Source organism: Dromaius novaehollandiae, chromosome 16 (genome assembly GCF_036370855.1).
Source record: "Dromaius novaehollandiae isolate bDroNov1 chromosome 16, bDroNov1.hap1, whole genome shotgun sequence".
In the NCBI taxonomy this organism is placed as follows: domain Eukaryota; kingdom Metazoa; phylum Chordata; class Aves; order Casuariiformes; family Dromaiidae; genus Dromaius; species Dromaius novaehollandiae.
In genome coordinates, this window is record NC_088113.1 from 11,020,256 (window position 1) to 11,047,708 (window position 27,453).

General features: G+C 36.9%; 1 protein-coding gene across 10 annotated transcripts in view; it reads right to left on the minus strand.

Annotated features, from left to right (window-relative positions):
- ZMYND8 (zinc finger MYND-type containing 8) overlaps positions 1–27,453 on the minus strand; it is an 86,567-nt gene that overhangs the window by 33,607 nt on the left and 25,507 nt on the right. For 9 of the 10 annotated variants that reach the window (XR_003258094.2, XM_064521473.1, XM_064521474.1 and 6 more), the window contains 4 exons: positions 22,328–22,398; positions 6,501–6,649; positions 2,065–2,283; positions 1,016–1,129 (listed from right to left, as the gene is read on the minus strand). Coding sequence is in view for 9 of the 10 variants with exons in the window: in XM_064521473.1 (XP_064377543.1) it covers positions 1,016–1,129; positions 2,065–2,283; positions 6,501–6,649; positions 22,328–22,398 (553 nt within the window). In the remaining variant the exon portion in view is untranslated. The remainder of the gene's footprint in view (positions 1–1,015; positions 1,130–2,064; positions 2,284–6,500; positions 6,650–22,327; positions 22,399–27,453) is intronic. The other variant, XM_026092972.2, reaches the window with a different exon arrangement.

Here is a 27,453-nt window from a genome sequence, read left to right on the forward strand (position 1 = left end):
GAATAAATCTAACACAGATATGAGGAGAAAGGCAGAAGTTGGATGAAAAGCTTAAGTCAATTTTGCCTTGTGATAAAAATTCATAGATCAGCAACCTCATATTGCATGAAAGCTGATGGCACAGGTCTTCAGCATAACAAGGATATTTTATTCAGTTTCACAAGTATATGGTACTTCTCAAGTGTATCGCAACTTCTGTGATAAGCACAACTTCTACTGACAAACAGAAGCTACATTTTCAACTGGTGTAACCAATAATTCAGGAATGTCTGCACCTAATCTTCCTGCCCATGTAGCCAGACTGGCAAGAGATCAAGTCTTTTCGTTCCCCTGATGCTATGCCAACAGCCCCTTGTATCAGAAAGATGGCCCTGTCCACTTTCGGTGAGTGAGAGAAAACAAGTTTCACTGGAAAGGCATATTATATTTTCACTAGACTTACTGAAATATTAACTTAAGTCCTTCAATTGCTCAGTTAATTCCAATAGCTTGTATAGGAACACTACATGACAAGAACTCAACTTCTGTTGCCTAGGATGCATACTGACATTATCACTTCCTGTGTAACCACAAGCAAATTACTTAATCTCTCAGTGCCAGTTTTTCCTATTAGAAAAGGGAAGGACATGTAAGAACATCTAAGAACAATCTACATTGTGAGGACAAATCTGTTCATACTTTAACATAGATGGACACTATTGGAATATCGGGGGAAGAGTGTAAGTAGAATAAACAAGCAGAAGAGCCATACTGCGACTACAAAGATGAGCCAAACCAGATCATAAACATTCTCCATAAGTTGCATCAAAAAACTACATTTTAAATGCACTCCAATTCAGTATATATAGTCTAAACTAATCTGTCTGTATCAGACAGGTGGCAGACAACATAGCCCACTGATTACAGATAAAGTAACCTAGGATGATGATCCACAAAACAGAGCAAAACTCAGTATCATGACATTCTAATATAAAAAAAAAAAAAGAGGAAAGAAAATGAAAAAAATTCTCCTTACCCCTGGCTGTTTCATTTTCTGTAGTGCAAACTTCAGTAAATATGATAGCTGTTCAATGGTGAGCATTGTCATAGCTTTACTCTGTGTTTCTATGCATTCTGCTACAGTGATTTTCTAAAAATTAAGTTACAAAATATTTTATTAGCAAACATTTCTAGGTGAATTCTCCTCCCTTAAAACATTCCAGCATTATTCAAATGGAGGATAGTAACTATCTCATAAGAAACACAACATTTCTGATGATGCAGCCTAAGTTCTTCAGGTATGTGTTTTATTCAATTTCAATTCTGGTTATGCTAGTCAAAAAAAAAAAAAAAGAGAGAGCGAGAGAAAAGTAGAAGAAAAAGGAAAAGAAAAATTATATCCACCTTCTAGATCACACGAACTGAATGTGTGAAATACAAAAAAATCTCAAATGCAATGCAGGTTCACAGCAATGTGAAGAACTGAGAAAGTCACCTGGGCTTTAATACAATAAATGCCCTCTCCCTCCCCCCCCCCCCCCAAAATATTAAGCAATGTTACTTTCATTAAGGATATTATGATGCTAAGTATTCGTTCCCCAAGAATCACTGGAGATGAACGGTTAAATTCTTCCTTGGCCCTACAGAAAAAAAAGTAATAATAATACCCACTTGTCTAGGTAGACCGTACAGTGCAAATTTTTTTGTGCACTGCTGCAGAGCTGATCGGCCCACTAGTAAAAGCATAAACTAAACTATTCAAAACTGCAGAATGTTTTCATAATCAGAGGTGCCTGACGAAGAGATGACCCTCTGGAATGGTGCCTTCTCTAGAGATGGGAACAAAAAGGAATGTGAAGATTCATGCTAAGAAGGCAAACACAATCTAGGCAGGCACGCACAAACACACGCGTGCACACCCATAGTAGGGAGGCAGCAACAGATGCCTCCTTTCTTGCACAAATCTTTTTGGTTCCTTTTCCCAAAAGGCAATTATAGGAATAAAATAAAAAAATCTGGGAGTTTAAAAAAGCTGCTTAAATCTCATGAACAAAAAAGGGAATCCATTCCTTATATCAAACTAACCTCACATTCTGGGCAAAACCAATCCCCCTCTGGTTCCGCTGTCAGTTTCAGACACTTAGCATGATAAACCCGAGGACAGAGTTCACAGCAGAGGACTTGGCCTTCCCGATGACAAACCCAGCAATAGAAATCATTCCGTCCATCCTGTGGTACAACATCAACAGGGTCTGTGGTGAGTGGCTGCTTCATATAGTAAAACGGACCATGTCTTAGTTCTGACTGAAATGTAGGCAAGAAAAACAGGTTTGGTTTCAAAACAAATCTGCATTTTTCAAATAATAATATTCATAATATATAAACAAAAAGCAGTTTACAGAGCTTAATTAACATTTACACAGGTAAAATATCTTACTTATTTCACAAAATCATTCATGAAGAGGTTTGTTTCATATTCAGGTGCCAAATGCTGACTTAAATTCAAGACTGAAAATAACTATGGCAAGCGAGGGCATCAAGTGCAAGACATGTAAACTAAAAAAGAAATCAGTAGATGCTTTTATATTCAAGGAAAGTGCAGCATTTAGAGGCTGCAGGTCCCAAAATTCTTAATTCCATGAGGCTCTGAAAGCTAAATGTTGCAAGATATTTTGTGGTGGCTAAGCCTGGGATAACTGAAGCAGTTAGTCAGTCCTCAAACAAGAAGCTGAGCACCTTGCAAATCTGACCTAAACTGCAGTAATTTACAACCTTGTACAATTAGGCAAGTGCTGACTTTGGTTAATAAGGCAATCTGCAAAGTAGGATGACACAGGATCGGATTAACATCCTGTTCTGCCACCTCTGCCACAGAAACAGGAACCCTTGGAGAGATATAATGTAAATGTAAATGTATTTCAGAATTTGAGACTCTCAAGGTCCATAGCTTTGCCTGCACTAGAAAACGGTGTTAACTTTTTGAAAAATTTGCACAAACTAGTCTCTTACTTGAGCCCAAAACAGCTCAAAGATGACACAGCTTATGTCAAAAAACAAGAAGCAAAGAGCATGGCACAGCCAAAATGGGTCAGCAGATTTGTAAAGTTCATTAGATCAGATTTGAAGAGCTGCTAATATTTTTTGGAAAATTGCAGGGGGGTGGATTACAAGTGAACTTGGTTTTCTGTTTGGTATTAATTATAGGGATGGTCTGCTGAGGAGGGAAAGGTGGGAAAATCCTTAGTTTTAGGCCAAGTTTATTTATTGTAATTTTTTGTATGATACAAAACCATATGCTCATGAGATTACTTGTAACTATCGAACTGGTTGCTTGTAGTTTGCAGAACTATTCTGTTTTGTTCATGGGTGATTTTGCATGCTTCCTACACCATTTACACATTTGCAGGCTCTTACACACTTGAGCTGTCACATGCCCATGAGACTCCAGAGAACAGCGCAACTATGTGCATGTTCTGTACCTTTGCAGCATCCTGTACAAAATCAGTCACACAGGGCATAAATTAGAGTCACCAGAAACCACCATTCTACCAGCTTGAACGGTGATCTTTTTAGGTATCTAAAGTTACAAAGACAAGGCCTTTCAGAAGGAAGGCTCTGTGAGATCTCGTGGAATAAGATGGACGGCATAAGGCCTTAATCACATTTCAAATTTATTACTATTCCAACCATTAAAACCTAGATAAAAAGGAATAGGTAAACCCAAAGTAGAGAATGGAAAGTTGCAATTTACAGTGAAGAAGCATGTTTTGTTTGCAGTTACGTGCACCACAGTATCTCAGTAGGGTATGCTTGGAGATGCAGCTATGGGGCATTGTCATCAACTGCAGACAAAGCAAATTACTAAGAGAATTTAGCATGTATTCTGACTTTGATGTGGGTATAAGCAGTAAGCCCACATGAACTTCCTAAAAATCAAAGATCTTGTTTTAAAACAAATATCCTATATATCTATTACACAGAAATGAGCATCATTATTTCAAAATAGACTACAAGTCTGTATTTCCTAGAAGATGAGAGGAATTAATTTTCTGTTTGAGGATGCTCACATCTTTTAGACATCTATCACCTTAATTCATCTGAGACAAGTTTAAGGACAAAACAAAGGGTTAGAAAAGAGACTCAAGAAAGACAGGAACAACAAAATTTAAGGACTAAAAATGAATGACTCGACTGCATCAAAGAACCCTTTCACTTGTTCTAATCAGAGTAAAAAGTTTGAAGAGTTTAAAAGTTAGGAAAGGAAAGCTTTTATTCCCTTCAACATTTTCACAACTATTCACTTCCAGCTAACATAGGTGGTAGCTTGTTTTTAAGTCTTTAATAAGGTTACTATGACCTTTATAACAATACAGAAAACTGAAGAAAAACACAACAGTATTGTAGTATTATTTTGGAAAAAAACCCACTACTTTTATTCAGTTCAAATTAATATTGAAGCTATGTAGGAAAACAAGCTGCCAACTTCAAGAACATGATAACTGACCAATTAAGAGTCAGATTTTCCTGACTTTTTAACCTGTCTTAGCTAAATTCTTCAATCAATAACTCTTCATTTGTTAAACACTTTAAATACCTGCTGGCACCACTCTGAAGATCTATTACTGCATCCATAACATGTAATACAAAGTATCATGCAACTATAGTTTTAGTTGACTGTATCTTGAAATACTCACATTTAGTAAGGTAGAACATTAAGGTGGACCTTTTTAGTGATATTGATGTTTTAGTGATCCACCTCAAAATGGATTTATCAGCCAATCAGAATCACAGCTAACAGCTACGTTATACCTGAAACCTAACGTGACAGCAAAGCAAGTAACTCTATGCTTAGCTCACATTTGTTCAGCAGTTTAAGAATCTCTACACATCTGTCTGTCTCAGTCTTTATAGCAACTTCTGCTACCACAAAGAGCAGCTTTTTGTACCTGCTCTAGAAACAATTATCTCCAGGCATGCCCATTTCAAACTTGACTAGACATGCAAGATGATATATAAATTAAAAGCAACTTGTGAAAGCTAGACAAAACAAAACATAATACGCTTTATTGCTAACTTAGGATAAATATAGAAAATCAAATAAGTCTGCTTTCTTTTTGTCATTAGATATACTATTTCAATCTATTCTAAACAATTTCAAATCTGAGATACCTGGAAAACAGAAAAGGATTCACTGAGGGGAATGTATGAAGTTTCAACACCTGTAATTGTCTTTTCACATATTGCCCTCTGAGATTCAATACCACTGTTCATATAATTGTCTCTACACTGCACAGTTAGAAGCTCAGATTTTCAGCAGGGCAACATCTCCCCAGTAAATGTCCAGGATATGGAGGAGTTTATACAGCCTGCACTGAAGTTCAGTAAAATCCGGCCCCATTGAACTAGTTCACTACGCATGCTATTACCAGACCTCTCAATTATCCTTAAATAAAACACTCTTGACACTGAAAGTTCTGTGGCAAGGCCTGATCTATTCACAGTCTTTGTTCTAGAATAACTACAGTAATTAGGAATCTCATTTTCTTTTTTAACCAGTGCAATTGTACCCAAATAACATTTAACATGGAAGCTATTATACTGGGAATAGGTGCCTTAAACCCAGAGAACTTAATCCTGTGTTTATATGACACCTGCAAAATGCATTGTTTTAGCGCACAGAAGTGCTTCAAACAACACACAGGCATGTCATCTACAAATCAGACTAAAAACAAATTCAGCAGGACTAGAGATTGCTTTGTATGTAACCACTTCCAGGATGACCCAGATGCTTTAGAGCATTCACTATTCTACACAATTCATAAAATCTTTTCACTCTCATCATACAATGAACCAGCAATTTTCAAAGTCTTCTGGAGTCAACTTCTTCTAAGAGCTACAAAAAATGCTATAAATTCAGTATTCAGAAGACACCAAACATAATGGTTTCAGACATAAAGAGTGAAAAAAAACACTAGCGCAACCTTCTGATTAAACTACTTTGATAGCAGCAGTAATTTTGAGGAAGGGGAGGAAAATCTATAGAGCATCAAGGAAGCAGCTGGACTTTTGTTAATAATTTGCAATAGGAATGAGTAGATATAAGATGTCCATTTTTATTATCATATCTTTCTTAATCTGGGATATCATATCCTTGAATGTTTCCTTATTAATGGTTTTAATTAATAATAGCTATTATTAAAAGTAAAACTATACATATATTCCTTAATAATCTCTTCGGTCAAAATTCCATTTACTGGTCAAAGGTATTTCATTAGCTTTATGAAATAAATCAAAAAGCACACAGGTGCTCTCTTTCTCATGCAGAACTAAAAAAAAACCCCAAAACAAATGAACGAACCCAACTTATGATGTCAACTCTGACAGCCACTGCATTCAACAAATAATACCTACTTTTTATAGTACAAATATGGAGCTTACTAGAGAAAAGAGCTCCTGTTCAGCTGTCTCTATATCCTTCATTATTACATATCCTAGCACATCAAGACTATGACTTCCTTTACCTGCTCTTTGTTATTACTGTTCAATAGACCAGGCTTCTTTTTCTTTTTTATAGGACTTGTTGATGCATCTTGTGGGGAGTGGCCATTGGAGGAATGTGGAGGGCTGGGAAACTTCCTTTTTTGTGCTGTGCGTTCAGCAGAGCCAGGATCTGTAACACATACAAACAATACAATTAACGAGTTCATAAACCAATTCCTAAATTTTTCAATGAAAAAAACATTCAGTCAAAGTTATGGTTTGTCATTCACACTCCTTCACTGAACAGACTAAAAATTCTCAATTGCCTTTTACCCAGTCACTCTCAAAACTGGAAGCAGAGAGTTGGCTGTGCAATGCTATACCTCCTCTTAAGTAAATTCTCTACAGTCATTCAGACTAAGATTAAACATTTTTTCTTTCCCCAAGGAATTCTTCCTATCCATCTCTCATTAAATTTTAGTATCTTTAAAAATACATCAACAATTAAATTCTGTAATTTAGCAGAGCACTGTTCCATGCCTTTAAAAGCAAAAAAACATTAACAATTCCTGACAGCTTCAGCTCATGGATTTAGGAACCTAACCAACAGAAGTTAAAACATGGTAAGTGATGAGGTCAGACTTTCGTTTTCCTGTATTTAAATAAGTCTACTGATATGTTAATAGAAAACTGGAATTGTCCTATACTCTGAAAATAAATATGCTACTTCAAATATTCAGCCATTTGTAGTACCTCCTTACTGGATTGTAAAAAGATAAAAATTAAGATCACATGACTCCCACTGAAGTAATAACTTCTCACAGCTAGACAGAGTAACAAACTTTAGAAAGTAAAGCAATTTTTAGTGTCCCTCACAGTCAGAGCTCTCATCCACATGCACCAAGCAACAAACTGAAGCAGTTTATTACGTCACAACTTCCATCTATGCTAGAAGTTACTACTTGCTATTAGGTAACAAAGCTGGCAGAAGAGAACATGTGTTTATGTCTCAGCTGTTCCAAGTCATAATTCAGCATCTCAGTGTAAACTTACCAGGGGGCTTAAACATACACACCACAGATTTAAGTAGCCCTGGTGTGTGCATATATTGCCTTCTGATGTTTGGTCACAGGAGCAACACCCTCTAGCAGAGAAGCAGGCAGATAGCTGGATTTGTCTACATCTTAAATCACCATGGTTACATTTGTCAGAGCTCATCTGCCACATCTCTAAGCAGCACATTTATCACTGAGTTTCAGAACCCCAATTAAAAGCAAGTGCTCTTAATCACCAGATCAAGTTCCAGAAAAGTTCATGCTACAGAAGCTCACTTTCAAGTGGCTCTGAACTGCATTTTATGGAACATGCACAAAATTTAAGAAAATTAGAAGGAAATTGAGACACAGCTCTATCAGTTGTCCCAATGGATATCTATTATGTTGATGACCACATCTGCTTCACTCCTCCAATTATCCTAAATATTTTGAGTTCTTCAAAGATTCTGAATCCATCTTTATTTTTATTTGGTCACTGTCTTGTTTCCATTAGAATACTTAGGAGGAATTTACAGGCTTAGAAGACTTAATACACTTGAAAAAGTCACTGACAAGCCTATCAGAAATATCCTAGGTAAAAGCATGAGCATTTGCAACTTCATTTCCTCAGAACAAAATTTAAATGATTCCTAATAAATATGGAAACTTCAGCTCAATTACAAAGATCTTATTGACATTTTTCAAAAGAAACAAGTATACGATCAGCTGTAAAAGACAATCAGAGACCAGTGAAACAATCTTAACATAACACAAGTGAAAACTGTTCAAGAGACTTTTAAATCTGTTTAACTTTTCCTTAAACTTGTCATACATATTAATTAAAATGACAGATAAGACCCTAGGGTGGCAGAAGTCATCACCGAAGTGAAACAACTGAATCTTCCCCAAAGTCATTCTCATATTTTCAATCCCCTACTTGTGTTATTGAGAATGTTTTCATGGCTGTGCAGTGAACGAGTAATGAATAAATCTGTCTGAAAAGTAACTTTCTTCTGAGTAATTTTTCCCATGATTCACTGCACAGCCACACAAATGCTCATAATGGCATCAGTGAAGAAGTTATGCTGGACAGGAACAAGCAGCAAAAAGGAGAAATGATGCTTTAGAAAGTAACACCACTTTGAAGGTTTTTGTGAAACTACAGCTTTTGACAGCTGTTATAAAGAAGTCAAAGTCAATCCAACTGCTGGTTGCCATGATTCTATATACCCTCTCTCCTGGATCTCCCTTCCAGGACTCACTGGACCATAGCCTGACCTGTATCAGGTTGCCAAATAACCAAAATTCATTGAAACATTTCACCTAAAGTCTCCAATGAGCATCAGAGCTAGCAGAACAACAGACTAACTGTATCAGCTTCTCAGGGGGTCTAAGAATGCATGTCTATTATCAATAGTTCTAAATTCACTCTAAAAAGGTCCACTGAAAACTACTGGAAATTCCCTATATGGAAAAATACTGAAAATCACAGAACTAGACAATTTTGCATAGGCAGTGGACAAACACCTTTTGTCCACAAATGCCTCCCAATCAGACTTTAACTGTTTATTGAATAAGGTAATTTTGTTGAGGTACGAGATAGGCCCCAGCTTTCTTTCATCCTCCCAAAAAGCACTTACTGTAACTTTATTACAAAACCTCTAAAGATGCCAAAATGCTGTAATACACTGTTGAAAATATGCAGATAATATAGATACTTTTTTTCTCTCATAATTCTTCGTATCTTTCTTTACATTCATCCCCAAATGACAAAACGACATTACCCCCATCAGAATTATCCACTTATCCCTGTGTGAGGGAGATACGCCTACATTCTACATCCACAAAGCCAAAAACCAATTTATACTTTTGTCAGCTTAACCACACCGGGCATTCTCAGCCTTCTACCCCACCTGTAGCAGATGTCTGGGAACTACAGCAGTTTTTAGCCCAGCCTATTAATCAAAGTTGGGCTGAAAACTGAGGCAGTTTGGACGCTCATTTAGAAGTGAATCAGATGTCTGCCTCAGGAGCAACAACGCTCACTAGAGGAGCTGGCAGATGGTTTTGAGTAGGTAACATTTCAGGCATCTGATTTTAATCCACTGCCACATGTTTGTCAGGGCCCTCTGTTAGCAGGCCAGACTAGTCAAGAGTCCCATCTCCTCCTAGATTTCATTCCTCTTGGGCAGCGTATGTTCCCTATTGCCTGTATTAATCCCTAGTACCTTCAGGAGTCTTTACAGAGGTACCTGAATTTGAACAGCTGTCACCCTAGACTGCCTGTATAGCCATCAGCAAGAGAGAGGTGCAGGCAGAGCATGATTTACATCTTCGGGATCTCCAGACTTACCTACTATTGTACTGGCAGTTAAGGGCCAGCATGCTCCCAATTTAGGTGCTTCAGTCAGGAAACTGAGGTTATGTGGACTGAATACAGATCTGCGAGTTTATACATATGAACCTGTATCAGCGCAAGAAGAAAAGCTTCGAGTGGCTTGTCAGAACAAATCCAATATAATTCCCTTCTACAACAGAGCAAAGGTGTATATAGCAAAGCCACAGATATCAAATAATGTGTCCCCTGACACTTTCTCTTTAGACATTCTTACGAGTGAGCTAAGAAAACACAGTTTAGCTGAAAACTCTACTCAGAATAGTTTTCTGTCAAACTGAAAAGTAAGACTGACTAGCATTCGAAAGTAAGGTAATATGTCACATGGCATCAATCTTCGAGGGTCTGTAGGCACAAAGGAGAACTGGATTAGATTTCTACATGATTTCTGTATTTTGTACATATGTGGAGGGAAAACTGTCAATAAGAAGTAAAAAACTGTTTGGAATAATCATCTGCACAAATGGAGATAAGATCAACAACCTGAGCACATTTCTCTAATTAAAAAAATGATTTGGGACAATAGGAGAGCATGAACTGACTATAAAACAGTGATTTTGTTCTGTTGTGAAAAAGGGCAAATGACACTGTGATGTAAAAATAACAGCGATAAATATGTTGTAATCTTAATGTTAACCTTGAAATGCTTGCCTATATGCTTAAGTTATTGCAAATAATATATCATGTTTAAACAGACTGAGTGGAAAAAATGAAGCAATGTCAATCTCCTACAGACACCCATGAAGCCACACAATGACTAACATAGCAAAAGTTTGAAAAAATACACTCAAAGAACCCAAAGCATCTAATTCTATTCATGATGCAAGCTCAAGAAGTGATCTAAAAGGATATTTCTAGACTAACTATATTTTAAGAGCATAGGCAATTCACATGCATGGGAGCAAATATGTAGAAAAACAGAAAAGGTGCAGCGCAAGAACTTCCTTTTGTGCAAGAAGCTGTACTGGTCCACATTGAACTGTGAAAACACCAATCTTACCTATTACAGCTAGTAATATATTCTTTTCAGAGGGGACCAGATGCATGAAAGATGTAATTGTTACCTAATCAGCTGTGAACAATAACATTTTTTTAGTTCCTGGAGCTTTTAACTTTTTTCCTCCCCCAAAATAAAGGTCTGCACAGAAAAGAGCAGTGATTTTGATTTTTTTCTATGCAATTCTAGGGAAGATTTAGTGCTATATGGTGACTTCTGATTGACCAAAAGCATAGTAACATACATCTAGCTAATGACTGAGCATCAAAAAATGATAAATATGAAAAACATCACTGATGTTTCAGAAAGCCACATGAAAAAAGATAAAGAGAGGGGGGAGAAATTTAGGAGCACTTGTCCTTCTTCAGTTTTTTTCATCCAAAATACCTGCACCACGTTAACTAAACATGTAATTTTGACAATACTAGGAAAAGTGCCTGCCAGTAGAGTTATGCAGGCACAGCTATTTCAGCTGTGTCACCTAGTAGAAATGTAGTGATGGCCATCAGAAACTTTTCTGATGACACAAGTTATAAAATCTGAAAACTTTTCATGTCATAAGTCACCTTTGCCACTAAGGAATGATTTTTTCCTCCCCCCTCTCCCTTACTAAACGTGTAGCTAAGATCTAGAATCAGCTATATTCTGTCATGTCTAGCCTGAATTAACCCAAAACATTCTGTTTGAGACCATTAGTGTTACTTGAATGACTTGTTCCAATTCAAATGAATCTGGCTCCTAGACCTTCAGGGCCAAAATTTAGATTGATTTGACAACACAATGAATTGTCAGATAAGGTACGTCACCTATAAGAGTGAAATATATCATGTCTGTGCCCTTCCTCACTGAAACAATTATGCCAACGAGAATCCTAATATAGACACAACCAGGCTGACAGAAGACTCACTTTTTCAGCTTAGCTAATCACATACAGAAGGTGGCAGAAGAACTCCTTTGGCTGGCATATGCGTCATATATTCCTAGAGAGCTGAGCCAACAGAGCTATACTAGAAGAAACATTTTAGCGTCTGTGTCAGCTAAACCAAAGCCTGCCACTAAACCAAAGTGATCAAACTGAAAACCAAAACAAGTTCTGGATTTTACTTTTTCCTCAAATTGAAACAGAGGTTCTTCAGCACAGAAACCATTTGAATTCAGAGTGATCAGCAAAAACAGCATCATGCCATATCTTTTCTCAGCTTTCCATCACCATGTGGCACAGAACAGCACATACATTATAAGTCCTTGTTTCTTCACTATAATCTGCAGTCCTCAAGAGGGACTTTCTGCACATTCCTAAGTGAAGTCATAGCTAAAATACTCTCACTGTGAAGTGCTGACCATGCCTTTAATCCCTGTTTTCCCAAAGCAGAGATCTGCAGAATTGTCTCTCTCTACTGCAAACAGCATCTTGAAAGTACTTGCAGAACCCTATTAGCCTCAGTCTCTCTCCTGCAAATCCCTCACCATAACTTGCTGAACAGACTTGAGCATTTTTTCCTTGACTGTACATATGCTGGCACAGCTTAACCCGAGAGAGTAACAGGAGAGGGCTGTTGGACTTTTCTGCCCTTTGACTTCCATTTCTTACAACCAGCCACAAAACTGCCACCAGTGCAGCAAAGCTGTTTCCTCTCAGCTGTTCAGCCTCAGATTGTGGGGATTACAAAAAAGCTGCTGTGACACTGCACGTGGTGCCTCAGCTCTGGTAGGAAAAAAGAAAACGGGATGTAAAGTTTCAGTCGTTCACCATTGGTCTGCCTCCATAATGGGACCTTTCTCCTGTTTAAATACTCTTTTTTCCTACATTAACTAATTCAGGGTCAGGTTAACAAACCGTTACTGGCTAAATCAGAACAGAACTGTGATTCAGTCACGGCTGAATCCAAACTGAAAAAAGTACCGATTCGATAGTAACTAAACCAAAGTAATAATGATCACACAGACATATGTGCTTAGTTAACTGGTTTTAAAATCTACTTGCATTCAACCAGTGTCATTTTCTTGTGTGGCTGAAACCTGAGAATACTAGAGATTTTCAGATATACTAGTGGTGATTCATAGATAACATATGAAAACAAACCTGAAATATGCATTTTTTTTCAACTGACAAGTTATTGGAATGCAAAGAAATTTTCTTGAGACAATGTAAAAAGTCACTGAAAAAAAAATTAAGGAACAGAAAGGAAAATGGCAAAGCACGGTCATTTTCTTCCAGATTTAGTTGTTCTAATTGAATAGGCTAATTCCTTTAACTATCACTGTATGTTGCCACTTTACCAATCTGTGAGGGACCTAATCATATGAACAATCTCTAAATCAGTTCAGTCAAAATCAGAACAATAACATCCACCGAAGTTGTTTAAGTTACAGTTTCCAATTCTAATGGGAATAAAGAATGTTCAAGTTCCATTTTTTTGAGAATTTCTGTCGACAGCAGTGCCCAGTTAAGCAACCTCAGCCTTTCGTTCCTCCCTGGCACTTCCAACTGCGCTAGCAGAATTCGTGTAGTTGTGCTGTGAACGAGATCAAGAAATTTATCCATATTAAAATAACCTGTGGGAAGGAAAGGTAATTTCTAACATGGATCATCAGTTCCCCAGTGCAGTTCATTTTAATACTTTTTACTTTTATAAAGTGAAACAAATCCAAGAGGAAAGAATGAAAAAGACCATCCAGTAACTTGGTGACTAGGATACTTACTTTGGAGGTAGATTCAAGTTTCTGCTCAAAAAGGAACATCAAGAATTTACGTCTCTCTCACATGTCAAGCAAATATTTTGAAAAACGTGTTTAATGAGAAAGCATGGTCTCCCTTTGGAGAGTGGTTCACCTGTGCCACTTCAGTTGATTGTCAATCAGCACATATCCCTGCAATCTCTACTGCTGCTTCTAAAAATATTCCTGTCATATACTGGACAAGTCAACCTGAACCAAACTTTTCACAAATTGGCACCAATTGTACACCCACCATTCCTAACTGAAAACATGAAATCTGACTTGCAATTACTGAGCACTCAGAAAGGCATTAATATGAAATAAAATGTCCTGTGTACTAAATGAAGGGCATTAATGAAATGATCATTTTATTATTCTTCAGTAAAGATAATATTATAAACCAATTGTACAACTGAATTAGTTTGCCAAGCAATCTTGCTGTACATATTTCTTGATTTTTTGAGTAGGTAATTTCGCCTTAACGTTATTTTAAGACTGTGTTTCCACTGCAAGTGAAAAAATAGACACTTCAAATAACCTTTTAAATTCTCATTAAAAACTACTTGCTTTTCATCACTAGTTTATTATTAATTGCTCTGTAATGTTGCCAAGGTTGTCATAAGCACTTACAGGTGCTCTCTCAAACCATCTACTGGGGAATGACAAACTAACCTGAGCTTCACGTAAAGTTTGAAATCATTGTTTCCACATGCCATCATGTGACTAAAGGATCAGTAACTACCGCTCCCATGAGACAGAATAAAGCATACTTTAACCCTAAAGCAACTTCATCTGCACACTTTATGACTATTTTAAAAGTCCAATTTCCTATGATGGTAATCCAGTTTTTAAGCAGATAAACTATGATAATGACATAATACAAGGAAATCAAGCCTATAAAAAACAAAAAAAAAATATTCATGCTGCAGCTCTGAGATCTCATCTTTCTGCATTGTATGGTCCATAAGACCATGACCGTATCTTCTACATTCTACACACTGCCAAGTACTGTACTGTATACATTCAATAACAATGATCCCTAACAGCTAATTGAGAAGCTCATCTATCTCAACAGAAGCAGGTACCAACTCAGAAAATGCCTAAAAGTAAAATGTCATTTTTCTTGCTCCTTCCATGATACTCAAATGTAACTCTTTCTGTAAGCAAGTAACACCAGCGTGCCATACTGCAAGAGAACACAGCATAAACTGCTCAGTATTGAAGATTTATTAACAGTAACATACACCTTTATTTCCAAATGCAGATACACAGAGTGCGCAAATTAAAAACAAACAAACAAAAAAACAAACAAAAACCAGTAACTTGACTATTCTAGGAATCATTATGTTGCTGCTTTTTTAATTTTAAGAACTTGCTAAAGCTAAATGCAACCCAAATTAATCCAGACTAAAATCAAAATTTAATGGTGTCCACATATAGATTTCTATGTGTCTAACTGAAACACCATAATTACACTTGCATTAGTTTCTCTGCTATTAAGGCCTTAGCTAATGAGAGCTCAGATCCACAGCAGGTTACAGAGATCTAAGTTAAGACTTCATAGTACCCCTCTACAGATGCACTTTTTTCCTCTTTCCATCCTTTAGCGCTGGTATTTGTTCAACGAAGAAGCAATATGGCTGATATGGCCAAAACAACAAAAACCACTGAAAACTGATTTCTTTTCAACTGCATCAGCATGCCAACAAGTCACAGTGTCAGTGCAAGTATAAAGGAGAAGGACAGAAACATGCGGCTGATATGAAGGAGAGCAGAAGCTGACCTAGCTCAGCTGTAATGCCTTACGGTTTGTACCCTCGGTGCAATGGATAACAAGACAGTCAGACAAAAGCTTGGGTAGATCAGTCTTATATGTCATGGTTTTCAAATTCAATCTCACAAAAAGGTCAAACAAACAAAACAAACAGTTTCCCCAAAAGTGTGGAAATTGCAGGAAAAAAGTTTTTTGTTGTGTAAAGAATTATTCTCTTTGTGATTTGATATGGAAGAGAAGAAACAAATTCGACACTTCAAAATAAAGCACTGAGAACCAAAAAAGTGTCTATCTTAACTTCATCAAATCTACTATAATTCAATGAAGAATATTAGTTATTTAAATTCCTTATCTAACTTTCTTACATCTCAAATACTACTGCTTTAAAAAATGTGCTATTTTAAAGTGACAGTATCTACTGTTTATAGAACAAAAACATTTCTCTTCTGGAAATTTTCAGAGTCAGAAGAAGGAAACCCAGAAACATGTTTGTTTAAACAGGGTGGGGTGGGAAAAGGCTTTTCAGTATGAGTGGTGATAAAGATGATAAAATTAACAGTCATTTGTTTTCCAGGTGCCAGAGACAACATCATGTTTTTTTCAATTGAATTGTTTTTTTAATCTTCCAAGAAGGATAACGGACATCTGTAAACTGAGCCTGAGCTAATTACACCAATAAAAGTTTTCTGTGGTGTAAGCAGGTCTTTGGTGTTTCAATGCAAGGGTGTCAAATATGCAAAATTCTGATTTAGGTTTCCAATTAGAAACCTAGACAATTGTTTTATATATGTTTGACATTTGGCAAAAGCATTACCGAAACAGACCTTGCCCAAGCCTACTTCTCCCAACACTCATTCCTAATCCCATGCTTTTATTATGATGACACAAATACTTGTGCCAGCACTTGGTAAACCAAATCAGTAAACTAAACTAGAACAAATGTAACTGAACAAGAAAACAAAAAATTAATGAAAACAGTTTACCAAAGAGTTCACTTCATGGCTGGAAGAAACAGCTGGACTAGCATAAAAAAGAAGGCAGCATGAGCATAGGAATCACTAGCCAAGGGTGAATAAAGACTGCTTAAGCAGTCATTATCCCACACAAATGTATGCTGAACTATGCCCACATAAAAAACAAGAAAAAAAGCAGAAAACTGCCTTCCACCTAGACTGTCATTTCTCCCTTCCTTCCTACCCCTCAAAAGGTCCTGAACTGTACATATTTTACATGGTGCGGGGGAATATCAATGAAGAATTCTGAGAGAGAAAGGGGCAACGCCAACTCCAATGTCAGTATTATTACAGTCTGATTTGATAAAACAGGTTTCAATTAACAACGTGTATGGATTCCAGAATTGTGAGATCTCCCAATTATATTAGTTTATTATCCAGAATGGTTGCTAACAGATTTATGATCTTTCAAACCCATTACCTGTTATACTGTAACGACCTCTATTATCTTCAAAAAAAATTAACAAAACCATAGATAAATCTGTCAGAAACTGTATTCAAAACTCTGAAGCATTTTAAACTTATGCCAGAATACTGAAGTATGATGCAGTTGCAACCACTAAAGCCTAGTTTACATTCAAGAAACTTCAACTGATGCAATTAACCCAATCTAGTTGCCTAATATAATAAATAACTGAAGTAAGCCATAGTTGTGTAAGTCCTAATTAACTCCTACATTACACTTTTGCACAAGTACAAAAAGACACCGTTACATGTTTCTATAATGTAGGACTCTGGAAGATACAAAATAGGAAACGCTTCCCAGCCTCTTCCAATACAAGAGAAATAAGCTGTATATAAACTACACCCCACCTTTAGGGAGACCTACTGCCCCAAGGCACTCTTGAAGACCCCCTGTCAATTATTAAGTAACAAGGACTCTTCGCTAGAGACAAAAGCCTCAGGCTATACTACTTTCCACTGGAGCATTCTCAAATTACATTTCACATTGGAGTGAGAATCTCATCTCTATGTGATTAAATACTTAGTATCACTGCACAGAGAATTGATACACAGTGTACTATTATGAAATTGTTACAAAATATGTAATTTATTCTGGAAATCCCATTTTGCAAGTCATTTTGCATTCACATTCAAAATGTCTGAACAAACATACAGCCATTTATCACTCTGACAAACCCCTAAGACCAAAACCTTCAACACAAACTTGCAGCAATGCACAAGTTGTACAAGTCAAATTCTCACCGTTAAGTAGCAGCGTCTCAGTATATGGTTTTATGATACAGCTAAAACCATCTAATGACTAGCTGTCACTGACAGGGGTAAGTCTGCTCCCAGCAATGATGTCTAACCAATTCCTTAGTAATCTAGTTCAGGGAGCTAGGCAGGTAGAAAACTGCTTCTACACACAAATCCTTAACCAACTCAGAATAGGATCGCGTAAGCACCAGCGTAGCTGCAAAGGGAGCATGAGGAATGTATGGCTGAGGACAGGAAGCAGAGTGTGAAAAAGCTCCTTTTTAGTGACAACTAATCACTAGACAGGCAAATAGTTATGGTAATAGCTGAAATCCATGAAACCTACGTGAAAGTCCGTCTTCCACCACAGCTAACTGCTGTCAGTAGGTATCTACATAAACTGGCTGAAAAATAACCTAACAAAAAAAAAATCTTCCAAGTTAATAGGCTGAGAAAGCTCAGTGAAGAGTCTACTGTTCTCTAAAGAGAACAAGTGGAAGTGAAGACAGAATTGCATCAGCCAAAAAGTAAAGCTGGCTAGGATGTGGAACCACAACCTGGAAATACTCAGAAAGTTCTCCAGAAAGACTTGCGAGCCCCATCTTGACATATTTATTAAACAAGGTTAAACGGAAGTCCATAGGGCTGGAACAGAAGCACAGCACGATGCTTCTGTCAGACTCATTAATATATCATATGCAGATGACTCAATATTATAATAATCTATCCATGGCCTTTTGCTACATAGCTATCATCTGCTGACTCTGTTTTGTGTTTTCAGACTCCTTATATTCTCTTTAAGACATCATTTCCCATTTCCAGTTCTCATATTCTTTATGCCTTCCTATTTTGATCAAAACTAGCATAATTTAAAATCTCATCTTGAGTAACGTTGCATATCTACAGCTTAAGCAGATCTAAATCACAACTGCTGTGGTTACTTGCCTTCCCCTCTTCCCTTCCTCACCCCACCAGATGTCTGTCCCCACAACTTTTTGCTGACAGGTGCTTGTGTGGAATCACATGATTAATCAGTCATGATGCAGACAAAAACTAATACTACAAAAAGTGACCTATTTTCAACTTCTCAGCTTCTTGATACAGCTTACCATGGGGCAGCAGAAGCATCAGTGCCAGCATAGGAAAGAGGTAAAAGTGTGTACCTGGAGATGAGGGTGTAGGATTGCATAGCTCTCACCTGTTGCTACAGAATCACTCTTACATAGCACATTCTAAAGCATAAGAAGACTTAGCTATGGTTTTAAGCTTTAGCTTCATTACACTTCAACTGATCTAAACGCTGGCTGCCAAAGCTCTATACTTACTGTACCCAACTGGTATGTTCCTGCCCCCTCTCTTACAGCAACTCTGGCATTCTACCAAGCCATTTCAGCACACTAAGCTAATAGAAAACTATTCACATTTTATGGCTCTGTTAGTTTCCTGCCAGCTTAGCTATGGAAGGAAGTGGATAAACCTGCAGCATCCAGCAGTTTGACCAGCTTATGCTGCTTTGAAACCACCACCTTACTTAAACCAATTCAAAAGGCTATGTTGACACCCTTATTATACATCAAACAATGCACATGACAGCTTAACTTAACTTGAGTTGGAACTGATTTATATCAATTAAAATTAAGCTGCTTATACCAAAGGAAGAATGTTCATGAAGAGGTCTGCATCAGGTTAATTGGTTTTAAAGCACTTAAACTCATTTTGGTACAACTTTCTTTAGGTGTGACCTCACATATGTGTATGAACAAACTATTACTGAGCAAGTCAGGCTATGAACTTGCAGCAGATCAGCTTTTCCATGACAAGTGTGAAGTTATACAATGCCACTGATTTATTTCCTGCACAGGCTTCTCAGACCACCAAAAAACCCAAACAAACCAAGCAGAGCTGTATGCTTCCCTTAAAGGTTTGTCTGTATAGGGTCAATTTCCTCATATACATCCTTTCTAAAAAAGCAAAATTCTGAACAAGCTTAATGCTACAAGAGGAAACAGTTTCCTATTGCACAGGTTTAGAACCTTGTTGCACTTTTTCTGCCTTATATATTGTATAACAATTGTTTCAAAATTCTGTTTTTAACTTTTGTATTACAGAAGCATTGTACTGAACTAACAGAGAAACTTACCTCAATCCAAGTTACAGAACCCCACAGAGATTCATTTTAGCTGGCCTATAATGTGACCAACTCTTGTATTAAGCAGATGATATTTCTCATCAACTGCCATTTCCTTTTATTTTATATGCAAAACTACACATTCAACTACTATAAAGTTCTACCACAAATTCATAAATTAGAGTAATACAATAAAAAAAAAAAGATGGCTTATAGGTAAGTCTCAAGGTTTCTTTACAATGTACATCACTTCTTCACTGACAAAAAACATACTTGAGAGTACTTGGGTTGGTTTGTTGTTTTTGGCCCCAAAGATGGTGCTGACGTGGGTTTTCCTCAACATACATATCAAATTTAACAAACCTATTAAAATAAATCAGTAGCTAGTTAAACAAACATCAACTCCATTATTAGCATTCCATTAATTCCACTTCTGTTAAGCTTCATCTTTACCATCATGATATTTGTCAGACAAAGACCTAAACTAACTAGCACTAAATCTAAACTAGCACTGTGGTGATTCTGCCTTTCTCTTCCAAACCACTCCCCTTTCAATTGTTACCAGGGCTTGCCTATAAGCTGGTTCAGGGAGCTGTACCGACAGTATAAAAACATGAGTCATTGTCTGTCAGGCTGACTCACCAAGGGATCAGATGAGCACCAGAACCAAACCAAAAGCAGCAGCAAGATCACATGATTGAGAGTAGGGGTGGGAAGACGAAAGACTGACCCTTTTAATGACAATGAGCTTTTAAATCAGCTCAGTGTCTTGGGAAAATTCATCTTAACTCTACAAAAAAAGCAAAAAGTCTCCTGCGGGCTTAATTCATTGAAACAGTTCACCTTGAGGTCAGACAAGCACTAGAACTGATGTAAGGGAATTGCAACCTGTTGTATAGACCATATATCTCCTTCTGAGCACAGTAAAGCAACAGTGCTAAAATGCAGCCATCTATACAAATAGGTATCAGATGCATAAATGATTTTTAGATACAGAATATCTCAGTGTGACATAAGTGATAAGTTAGCTCACTTGATATATATGAAATTCGTATTAGTACTTATATCTGGGCCAAAGTCTTTCTAAGGTGAACTGATGGTGAGATTTCACGGACAGCTAAATGAACCTAGTGATCCCTTTGTCTCTTTGATCAGGTCCTGGTACTCATCAAACTCTTTCATGAACAAACTGGTCACTAAAGCAGCTGAAGAATGTTCCAGTTTTTAAGTTGGTTAGAAAGTTCAAGTGGCTGGGATCTGACAAGCATCACAGAGGAAGTTGTGGGAGCACAAAGCTGGGAGCAGGGAGGACCAAAAATCCCCCCTTTTAGCAGCAATCATTAAAGCAACAAAAAAGCAGTTAATTTTCTGCTGGCTTAGTAAATTGAAATACGGAGACAAGTAAACATCCAAAGCAGCAGAGGGATGGAGGCTGACATACAAGACTGACATACAGAGGAGGGAGAAAAGGTCAAGAAGAAGGGAGCCACGAGGAGCAAGTCCATCTCTTTTGATCATCTAACTATGTTTTGTAACCATACCATGAGAAAAGGAGCAAGCAAATTGCTGTCCATCAGCACAGACAGGACCTAAATGTAATTTTATAACCATGTTGTCTATCCAAGCTCCTTAAATTAGAACAGTGGAATGCAGATGACCTGTGCCATGCTTTCAAGAAAATTAAATCTACACAGTCAGAGTTAACAAGACTATGACTTCTGTAGTAGAAATGTGAAGAATAAGTGTGTATGTGCCAGAATTTAAATAGAATGGTATTACTCCTTACCGTGGTTTTAAAGAAATGGCTTTTCAGGTAAACTGAGCCACAAAGTCAAGTTCAATGGGGTATGGAAAGACAGCTGGTTGCCAGTTACAATGAATTGGGGTAGACACTATTAGACACAAGTATTCTGGTTGAATGGCATTTCTGTCCCCCCCACTCCAAAAGACAGTGGGATTATTTACATTGACATAAGCAGTTATACATTAGGCTTTCTTTGTACTGAGAGATAACAGCATTTGCCTGTAGTAATTCAATCAACGGAAAACCCCAGAAACCAGAGGGAAAGAGATTCTCAGTTCCCTACAATTCCAACAACTTTAGTTTGTGTCAGGATAAGGCTGAACCCATGACAGTCCTTGAAATAAGTACTGCTCACTGGACCATTTTAGTGGAAACAGAAATGTTAATGTTCTTGTTTGTTCTTAGGGTAATTAGGATTAGTTACTGTAGGAAATGATACCTTGTTATTATTACTTTCTCCTACATTGCAAATTTAGAAGTACTTCAAAGGAAACCAGTATCGGTGAGATGATGTAAGAGGCTGACATTTTTTCAGAAACATAAACAAAGTTTGTTATTCATAAACCAGAAATAACAATGTAGTGGGGGGTGCAGGGAATTGCAGAATGTAATAAAAACTAAGCAAAAATTTAAAAACTTATTAAGATACAATAATGTTTTCCGTTAACTAGGCAAGTAGCCATTATAATACAAGTCTTTACTCCAGATTAACTTCATAGCAGATTATATATATAGTTTCACTATCCTGCTTTACACATATTCTTCTGTGTTGTAGGACATAGATGACATATTCCTTCTCACTCACCTTTGGATCGAGTAGAGATATCCATCCCCTCCACCACCTCCTGCTCTGCCTTTATTTCCTCTTCAGCCAAGCTGCAAGAATTAAAAGAATAAATTAGAAGAGTGTTGGACCATATTATTCCCGTGTCCAAATTCATATATAGAAGTTGAAAACAGCATTGTCAAACACAACTGTGTTAAGATATTTGTGATGAAAGCAAAGGTCTCTTAATTGCCAGAGCTTACACTGATCAAAACATGTAGGGAAACAGTTCTGGTCCACATGCATGCTGCATGCTACCTGTTACAAAGGTAACGTTTTCATAATAAAGAACACGTACTGAAAATTAACACAAACATAACTTCTGTTCCTCATAGTTCATAATGTAAGGCCTCCATAAGCTGTGCGGACAGATTCCTGATAATGTTCAAATGCTCACCAGCATCAGTGAACAAATTAGCAGAAGGAACGATTTATCAACACAGAACAACTTGCAAAATTAGAACCTAACATGCAATTTCAAAAACTATTAAATAAATAATTTCAAGCATTTTGAAACTAGACTGTATAACAGAAAAACAAATATTTATAACTTACTGGCAGTACAACTACACCAATTATTATCTATAATAAAGAATAAACAGAATAGAGTGGTTATCATTCAACCATCCAATTTTACACAGACAGTTTTGTTTTATTCCAGGTAGGATTAAATAACAATTAGACGGCACGCTGTCTCTGACTTGCTGATATTCTACTTTCTGCCAGTGATGCCGTTCAAGAAAATAACTCTCTGTATTTTTCTAGTTCAATAATTCTGGGGAAGGAAGAGAAAAAAAGAACTAAAGTAAGTACTGGGTTAACAGTTTTTGAGGTTTGACTATTATAGGTGAAAGATAAAGAAAATGTGTGGTTGAAGCAAGCCCAAATTCAAAATCATAGACAAATGCAGTTATGGTGCCTTAAGCAGGCATCACAGCTGTCTGTTAATACTACAAGAGCAAAACAGCCAAACAGGATGTAGACCTTTTCCTCAAAAGCGACAATTTACTGTCTAGTTTATTAATGTAAGTTGTCACAGATACCATTTACATTAATCATAGACTGTGAACTATTGCTGCTATGGGGCAGACAGAGATTCCATTCAGCCATCTCAGCTACAAGGACAGCTATTTCCAGCATAGGGGCAAAGAGAACAGCTAGAGACCTCTGATTTAGCTGCTGTGGTTAAAACTGCCTGAGATAGTTAATCAAAGCTCTGAAACAACACTGAGGACTTGGTTACACTTAAAACAGAAAAACTCTCCAGGTGGACAGTTTATATTAGCAAGAGTTTTGTATAAGTTAAAACAGTTCCCTAAACAAAGTAAAACTTACCAGCAGAAAGACTTTTTTGACTGGTATTTGTCAAAACTACTTTCAATCAGCTATCAACTACCAGGGGGATTGGGTTGCAATTGCTTTCATACTTCTAAACAGGATAGTTATGCCAGCAAAATGTATAAACATAAGTGAATCAAGTTCAATGTACAAAGACCCAGAGCTGAGAAGGCCCACTGACTCTGGAAAACATTATTCTATACTTCTCATTCATATGTATCAATAATTTACAAATTAAGCTGTTTAAAGCCATAAAACAACAAAGGGAAATTCTAGTCTACTAGTATCCAATCTCCCAGTTTGTGGGCCATGCAGTTTATTCCAGGAACAAGGAAAAGCACCCATGTGACCAGAATTCTGGTAAATGCATAGCGTAGTTGACCACACTACAATGCTCTCCAATTTACAATGCATGGGCAGATCAATTATACTCACACATTTGTTACACCATTTCCCAGAGGGCCTCCAGCAAAGAGAACCTGGCAGTGTATTGTAGACACCAAACATTTCACGCACCACTTGCCTCTGCCCATTCTCTTTCCAAGGGTTCCCAAGCAATGGAAAGAGACGGGCTTACAGGATGGGTTGATTGTTCTCTTCCCATGGTGCCTTGTTTTTTTTCTCCTCCTCCCCACTTTAAAACCTGATTTCAATATTACCACCAAACAGTAACAAAAACTATTAAAAAAAATTTGTAAATACTTAACAATACACACTATTTCTATCGACAATGACGTAAGCTAGCTGTATGCATTACCTGCTTTTAAAATATAGATACAGGTTCAGCCACAGATTACAACATACAAGTCATTACAGGACTGTTTGAAGTCTCAGGATCATTTTACACAGGTTGCTTCTAAGAGCGATGGGCTCCCCAACCCCTGACTTTATGTTCCAAAAAATCAGATGTTAATTTTAACTGAATCAGTCCTGTGATTAGCTCACTGTGCAGTCACATGAGCAGTAGCGCCATAGAGAAAAGAGGAAATGGGAGTGCACCGCCCGTGGGAAGGGGGGAGAGAGGAAAGAGAGATACCCTTTTGGCAGCAGCTCACACTTAAATTTCATCAAATCAATCATAACATTCCCGACTCATCCAAATGTATCAGGTTGTATTTTGCTGAGATCACCAAACCTCAGGGGAAGGTGATACAAGAGACAAGGATACAGTAGTTGCTACAAGTCAGTATTAAGCACAGAACTATGCAAGAGTCCTGGCTGGGAAATGTGTATGGCAGATCAATACAGCAACATAGTAGCAGAAATTGTTCATACATCCCTGACTGAGGTAGCATGGCATGTTACATAGCTGACCCAGGACGCTTTGCACCTGAGGTCCCAAATCTAGCACAGGGGGAATATTACAGGTCAGGACTCCTACACATTAGTTACAGTACCTAAGGTTTCTCCAGCTCTAAATCTGTCTCTCCCCATCTAAGTTAGGAAATTCAATCAGCTCCTTCATTACCTTCTAAAGTGTTCTTTCAATATATCTATAGCCCCCCCCCAAAAAAAAACTCACTTCATAAATAGTTCCAATATTAACAAAATATCTTAACCTGACACTTCTCTGATGTATTGTATGAAAGGCAGACATACGTGATGTCTGAAGAGAGCTTTTCCAAAGATGTTAAGTTTAAAAGAACAACCAAAAATGCATTCACCACTAGACACAAATGTTCTTCATTCCTGTTAGCAATGGTGGTACATATATCTTATACAAACATATGTACTGCTCTGCTTCACCCATAACTAAAACAAAAATCAACAAATACCTGATATATTATGAAAATTGAGCCTCAGAGAACAGATTGCATCTAGATTTTCTCTGCTACAAGTCATCTCACTCAACTGTTTAAGGGCACAAACTGTGGCCTTAAGTATGTAAGAAAATTACTGAGGTTATTCTGAAAAATTCAAAATGTTGTAGAGGGGGAGGAGTTAAATAAATGCATTAAACACTGTTATAAAAGATATTTAAAACTCACGTTGACCTTCAGAAGCATCTCCCATTGTTTTATGTGCTGTAATGTATTATGACTTGCACAACATGACATTGAATGGGGGCAGTGATGACGGTAGTGGTAATCTTAAAGACTGAAGTTTATAAATAAACGCTAGCAATTCAGAGCAAGTTTACACTAACTTTTCTAAAATTGTAAGATCTTTTCACCTCTGCACCTTCCACCAATATGAGTAACATTCTGAAAATGCTTTAAACATCACAAACTTCCAAACCCAGAAATTTCATTACCAAAAGATTTCAAGTGAAATAATTCAAGAAAAACAGGTCCTTAATGACAGCTTACTACTACCCACAACAAAATAAAAAGAAAATTAAAAAGAGGATCAAAATAAGTGCAGACATGTAGTTCTACAGAAACAGTAACTGTTTGCTCAAGTAGACCATTCTATACAGTTGCATTTGGAAGAGATTTCATTTTTGCAGGACTGAGAGCTGTTCTTTCAGTTAGGATGCATTACTATTATGCATGTGTATTATGAATGTGATGCCCTGAGGTTGCAGATCAGAAATGACACTGGTATATACTCAATTAAGTACCTAGCTGAGCTTATATCATTCTGAGAGCTACTCTTATTTCCTTATTAAAATTAATGAACACAGAGGAACATATTTTAAGAAAATAATTGAAATTTAAGCTTTGCCAGTTTCACTGTCAATTGACTAGAACACACATTAATCATTTAAAACTTCCCATACTCATATTGACAAGACTTACTAAAAAAAAAAAAATTTCGTTTCTTAATGTTAAAACTAACTTGTTTCACACAAATTATTTTAGCATGTCTGAATGAGGGGAGATGGGGTGCAGATTATTCTTTTGAGGGATATTTGGGGACAAAAAGAAAAAAAAATAAGGATTGCAAGCACAGAGGATTTATTGATCCTTAGTTAAAAAATGCAAAAGGAACTTATCTGCATGATATTTAGAATATGTTCTCTATTAATCTAAAAAGAGCTTTTTAAAATGAAATTCAGTTTTTCAAATTTCAGAGCAATAAATAAAATACTGACTTTTCTATTTAGGAAAATCATTCCTGCAGTAGTAGTACTTACCTGAAAAAATGTACATTCACAAAAATATTTAAAACTGCTCTAATCTATATTAACTATGAAGAGCAATTAAAAGTTGCAGATGAACTACTGCACCTTGACATTTAACCAAGAAAAACTGACAGATATGGAAAACCACTCAGAACAGCCAATGCCCACATACACGGACTAGATCTACATATGGGAATAAACAAATTAATTTAAATTCAAGAACTATATATTTATGGAAATATTTTTTCCTTTTAATTAATATAAAACAAAACAAAAAACATTGATTTAAGACTATAAGCACTACAACTAAATTTCATCCTTAGATAATTCCTGTCTCTCCCACATCACATTTGTGAGTAGCAAATATAAATAATGATTTCAAAAAACTGCATTCAATAAAAAATTGAAAAAAATATTTGCATGCCATTGCTGAATAAATAGCAGCTTTGTATAAGCACTCACCTATAACAGTCTCTTACTCATCGGTAGCTATGCTATTTATGCAGGATTCTTAAAATGGCGTCTGACAGCACTGCACTGCCTCATTCCTGTACTGTAGCTAAAATGGTAGCAGTTTATTCAATAACAGTATCTCTTGTTTGAACAGCAGTGCTATATTCGAAGCAAGCATCTAAATATCAGAAATGGTAAAGTATGACAAAAGGACACCTGACATCCAAATGTTTAACTAAAAAGGCAC